Source organism: Pundamilia nyererei, unplaced genomic scaffold (genome assembly GCF_000239375.1).
Source record: "Pundamilia nyererei isolate P.nyererei 1_Seehausen unplaced genomic scaffold, PunNye1.0 scaffold00018, whole genome shotgun sequence".
In the NCBI taxonomy this organism is placed as follows: domain Eukaryota; kingdom Metazoa; phylum Chordata; class Actinopteri; order Cichliformes; family Cichlidae; genus Pundamilia; species Pundamilia nyererei.
Window position 1 is genome coordinate 5,411,567 of NW_005187419.1, and position 5,562 is coordinate 5,417,128.

The 5,562-nt window shown below is 39.8% G+C and overlaps 1 protein-coding gene across 3 annotated transcripts in view; it reads right to left on the minus strand.

Moving 5' to 3' along the window:
• Positions 1-925: 925 nt before the first annotated feature.
• The window catches only part of grna (granulin a), a 16,618-nt gene continuing 11,981 nt past the window's right edge, over positions 926-5,562 (minus strand). For 2 of the 3 annotated variants that reach the window (XM_013909084.1, XM_013909083.1), the window contains exons 11-12: positions 2,407-2,664; positions 926-1,673 (exon numbers count right to left, since the gene is read on the minus strand). In XM_013909084.1, coding sequence (XP_013764538.1) covers positions 1,530-1,673; positions 2,407-2,664 — 402 coding nt within the window. In that variant the 3' untranslated portion in view covers positions 926-1,529. Of the gene's footprint in view, positions 1,674-2,406; positions 2,665-2,767; positions 3,005-4,268; positions 4,572-5,363; positions 5,557-5,562 lie in introns of those variants that run through there. The other variant, XM_013909085.1, reaches the window with a different exon arrangement.

Genomic DNA, 5,562 nt, shown 5'->3' on the forward strand with positions numbered 1-5,562 from the left:
GTGTGAATGGGTGAATGACTGAATGTAGTGTGAAGCGCTTTGGGGTCCTTAGGGACTAGAAAAGCGCTATACAAATGCAGGCCATTTACCATTTACCGGAGGAGCAGATCAGCTGATCCCATTCTGCACTCAAAGGAAAATCTACTGGACCTCACAAACGAAATAATTCTGTGACTTACTTTTCATTAATTACCCCATCTGCCAAATCCCATTTTAACGTCCCTCTATATATTTATACAATGTATAAAACACACCATTACTGCGAACATGTAACTTTAAGCTTTCGATTAATGTAATAAATAATTTCACAGTTCATTTAAGTGTCGTATTTTATCATTTGTTTTTAAATATTTTATTTTTATTTGTTGTTTTAGCTCTTTAAAAAAACAGTTTTGATATTTAATCAAGAAACTTACTTCTCCGGGTTAGACTATTATTTTGAAACGTAGAATCGGATGTTTGGATTTCCACTTAAGCTGTAATTTTTACTGCTGGTAGACAGGAGGCAGCACGAGCCCACATAAAAGCTGAAATCACGGTTTCAAAAATAAATAAATAAATAAATAAATAAATAAAAGTCAAATCTCCAGCAGTACGACGTCAGCCTAAAAAGTGAAATTCTGTGCCGGAAGTAAGGATAAAGGAAAACAGGCCAGGTAATCTTTTACGTGAAATTGTAGTGGACTTCCTTATTGTAACACCTGTTTTCTTTTTATCATTTGCATGGCCTTTTTGAAATGTGACAAAGGAGAACAATTATTTCTACTTATACCAAAGAACAAAATATATATTATAATGTTATTTATAGCAGACATTGGCACTGTAAAATAAATATAAAACTAAATATAACAGCATTCATAAACTGCATTTTCTTTTTTCACAGCCCTTTCTAATAAACCACAATAAGTGACTGGACAACTTTTAATAATGTCACTTCTTTTTTATTGATTTAATGGATAATGTGACACTTTGACAGGGTAAGATCATCCAAGCATGAATTTCTTCACCTTTGCCTCATTAACACAGATTACTAATCCAATGCACAAAATTATGAACCCAAGATTTAATGAGTAATTACACCACAAAATCATTAAATGATCAGACTGAATGTTCAGAATGATGAAAGATATTGAATCAGGTGTTGACTGATTGACTATTATTGATAAAGAAATAACCTTTTCAACAGAAGGCAGCTGCAGCAAGTATTAAAGAAACAGATGACTGACAAGTGGAGTGTTTTGATTGTCTTCTATTGTGGATGGAGTAGCGTTTCAAGTGACAAACTGAGTGTGCTTGGAATAACAAAGATAACTCCTTAAATACATTAGTCACACGGTCATCTATATAATTAGGTGCATTCAGACCAAAATGTTCAACTTCAAGATTGCAAACATCTTAGCAACTGAGGTGCAAATCGTTTTCAAAGTGTCATTTAAAAACAAAGCATTTTGAAATTAACGTAGAATTCTTTCTCCATTAGTGCGTTATATGCAAAAACTAAAACTAGTAACAGTTTAGAGGTGGTGTTTTCACACAATTAGGGCTCTTTTTTTGTTGGCGAGGAACACGTGCCAGTTGGGCCAGTAAAGCTTGGAGTTCTGGATGCAGGAGTTTTCTTCCGTACAGGTGTACCCCGTCGGGCAGCAGTGCTTCATGTTGCTGCAGCACACCGCCTAGAGGGAGGACAGAGGGAGGAAAGTCTGTAAAAAAACTGAATGGTTTACTTAACTCATACACGCTCGCTTTTTATTGGCACAAAACCTCACAATTCAGACGTTGTGATGCTTTATAAGGCATTTTTTTTAAAAAGATGCTGCAATGTAAGTACAGATTTGCCTTTTAGTATTACATGAAAACACAACAGTAATACCACTAATTTTTTTAAGTAGCAAAGTTCTCCTTATGGCTCTGTTTAGAGGCCTACATATTTAAACAACATATTAGTTTAAAACCTATTCATGTCAACAGTGGTTTAACCTACTAATTTGTTTACAATGGAGCTCATGTTGAATCTCGAGCAGTGAATATATGTTTACAAACCAATTAGAGGGTAAAATGGTTGAGTTTGCAGTCTGGTAAAGGTTAACCTAACTGTGTAAAGGGTTATAATTTCACTGAAGGATGGAACTGAAATCTAGGGAATTACTGTATATAGTACAAAATGAGGAAATACTACTTTGGCTGTAAAATAAAATTACTTTCATCTGCTGACCTAAAACTGGACTTTCCAGGAGTGATCTCAAAATAGCAGTGAGCCTGAAGGCAGTCAAGAGGTGCAGCCTCCCTTTTCTGAGGTAAGCATATGAAAAAGTTTGGAGCCATTGGCTTACTGACAGTTCTCGGCTCTCCCTGACAGTTAACATAAAGCAGGAGGAAGGAAGCAGGACTAGTTTCTGTAAATCATACGTTAGAAGATGGACAGCAGCCCCAGGAAGTGGCAGAAGTCCTGCAGCAAGTTTCATCATGCCCGCAATTGGTCTGTTCATCGCACTTGATGTCTTTGTGCTTTGTTGGGCTGAGCTGGGGTTGAGGCTCAAGTAGATACACCGGTGTCAGTGGGACTCTCTCCAGCTGCATCATGATGAGCTTCTGGCAGGATCTGGATAAGATGTCACAGGTGTAACCCTGCGGGCAACAGTGCTCCTTATCCGGACAGCAAACAGCCTGCAGACACATAGTTGGTGCAAATTATAGTCCCCAGTTTGCATAGGCAAAGCCTGACCTGATGAGACGGCTACCAGGGTATATGATATTTTCATGCACTCACATTTTTGAGTGGACAGCAGCCCCACTCGCCTGTGAACAGCTTGCAGCAGCTGGTTTGTTCAGGACACTGGCTTGCACCTTCGCACTGGACAGAGTAGGGCTCGGCCTCGTCGCTGGTAATGGCTGGAATTTTGGTGTACCATGGAATCACCACTTCTCCTTTTATGCACGACGTGCGGCTATTGTCACATTTATACTGGTTAGGACAGCAGTGACTCCCATCCTCACAGCACACCGCCTGGGGAGAAGTGAAAACATCAGCAGTGGCTTTCACTTCATCAATTCTGCTGTTTCACTTCTTTTTTCATTGGTGTATATATAAAGGTTATAGAGAGTCTGAAGAAGATGGTGAAATTCTATTCTAGAAACTTAAAGACACATCAGTTTATAAATGACTATTATAAATTCAGAGTGGCAACCAAAATAAAGTTCATTCGAGTTCATTTGAGTGACTGTGGCCTGTAAGCTGCTAAAGTCGCCAGTTCTCAACAGGAATATGAGAAAAGATGTGAAACAGAAAAACAGGATATCACCATGCAAATTAGGGCTAAAGATGATGTCTAGTTGTGCTTTTTTGGGGCTTGATGAACAGGTGACATTCAGTTAACATCTCCCGTGATTGCAGTGTGGGCGGCAGGTTTTTCTTTCATAAGCTTCAAAGGAAGTTTTAGGAATGAAAAAACTCAGCCGGCCTAAAACGCACACACTCACACACATACCTCACACCACATGGTCTAAAATAAACCATCTAATCCTCTTTTAGGATCTCTTGCAACTTCTTCAGGATGTTTTGAATCTTGCCAGGTCCTAAAAGAGGTTGGCTTTTAAAATGATCTAAACTATCTTATTTTCTTGTACTGGGTTTTTCTCTTTCTTGTATTGTAGAAGGACAAATAATCTTCAGCTACACAAAAGACATCAACAAAACCACTGTGGTGTAAAAATAAGCTTTTTTTCAAAACCTGGGAAATGTTACTGACGCCCCAAGGTGTGTAATAACTGACAGTGTGTTAGTGTAGAGTTAGTGAAGCATTTCTTAACATATTGGAGGATTAAATGACAACAGCTTTGCAAATGAAACTGTGCTGTACTGCACAACTTATTCAAGCAATATGTTTGATTGGTGTTTGTGGACTGGCTGGTAATCATAGTAAACATCAACTGCCTCAATTGTGTTGTGTGCAAATTTGCAATCTCTTCCAAAACCGCCGTTTATATCAGGAGTGGGGGTATGACTCATAGATGTGACACATACGTGTAAGCATTGTTAGGATGCAAAGTAATAGTGACGTTAATGTTGACTCTTCCAATGACTGCCAATAGAAGCAACCATTTTAGAAAAGATGGATGAGAACAAGACCTTATTGACACTTTCTGTATGTCCTCCTGTCATTATAAAATTAAACTGCGACAAATATGCGCTGGGCTGCTGCATATTGATGTTTAATAACAGATGGAGGAGACACTGGAGGTCAGTGATGCTGTGAAAAAGCAGAGCTCACCTCAGGCAGCGGACAGCAGCCCCACTTTTCAAAATTCTTCATGTAGCAGCAGGTGGTCGACTGAGGGCAGCTGGTGTGGGCATCACAGTTAATCATGCCTTCTTCTTTGTCCTCCTCCTCCGATTTAGCGCTTGTTGTTGGACTCTCAGTTGTAGGCTGCACAGTAGTAGGTGCTTCAGTAGTGAACGCAGGTACCTTCTGTAGCATGGGAGTTGAGCCTGATGGGCCATTGCAAGACACGGCGGTCGGGTCACAGGTGGTGCCGCTCGGGCAGCAGTGTTTGTGATCGTCACAGCAGACCGCCTTTTATGCAAAAAGACAAAAGTGCAGTCAGTCACAGATAGTCAAGTTCAAATACAAACAGAAGCCTGACAATGCTTGGCAGAGCAATGTTGACAAAAATAAAACAGGTTAAATGCAATGTAGATTAAAGATATTATTTGATATTTCTGCTTTTATTTTTTGTCACGCACTACACAAACAAACTGACTGTGTCTGTGCAGAGGCTAGCAAAGACAAGGGTTAGTGCAGTCACAGAACTTTCTTTTGTTTTTAAGTAAAGTGGGTGCAGCAGTAAATCATGTAACACATTCACCGTTACAACGCACATGTCCAGTTTTACTGACCTCAGAGTAATTTTACACTCTTAACAAGTCACATTTTTAACCACAGACTCTTTATTTTCTGTACACTTTATCTACATCACTCCTTGCTGTGAGACAACAATGTTACCCACGAAAGCACTGTGTCACCGTGGTGGTGTAAAGAATACTTGCTTTACTAGCTGTAACTTAGCCAGCAACATGCTTAGGCATGTATTGGTAGCTTTGTCACTGTAAGTCAACTTTTACCTCATCAATATGATACTCAAGTGGTCTCCAGTTTTTGTAAAAGACGCAGGACATACAGCATGTACAGCAGTTTAAGCTCCTTTAACTAACAGGTTCCTGGTGATAGCTGCGTGCAGCCATCCAGAGTGACGGAACTTTAGGTTACCAACAGTTTTCTGTTTGGTGTAAAGTTGACATTCTGTGTGTGTTAATAAAGTACTTTTGAGAAATGTGGTCTAAAAACCGATTTCAGTCCAATGCTAACCTCTGGCAATGGACAGCAGGCCCAGCGACCTTCTTGGGTTTTACAGCAGGTGGAGCCATCAGGACAGGCTGCTGTGTGATCACAAGGAACTTTCTTCTCCTCTGCCTTCTGCTTTATGATTGCAGGAAGCTTCTTGGCCCAGGGCACAGACATCAGGCCGTCTTCACAGGTTTGAGCCTCCAAGTTACATTTCTTCCCT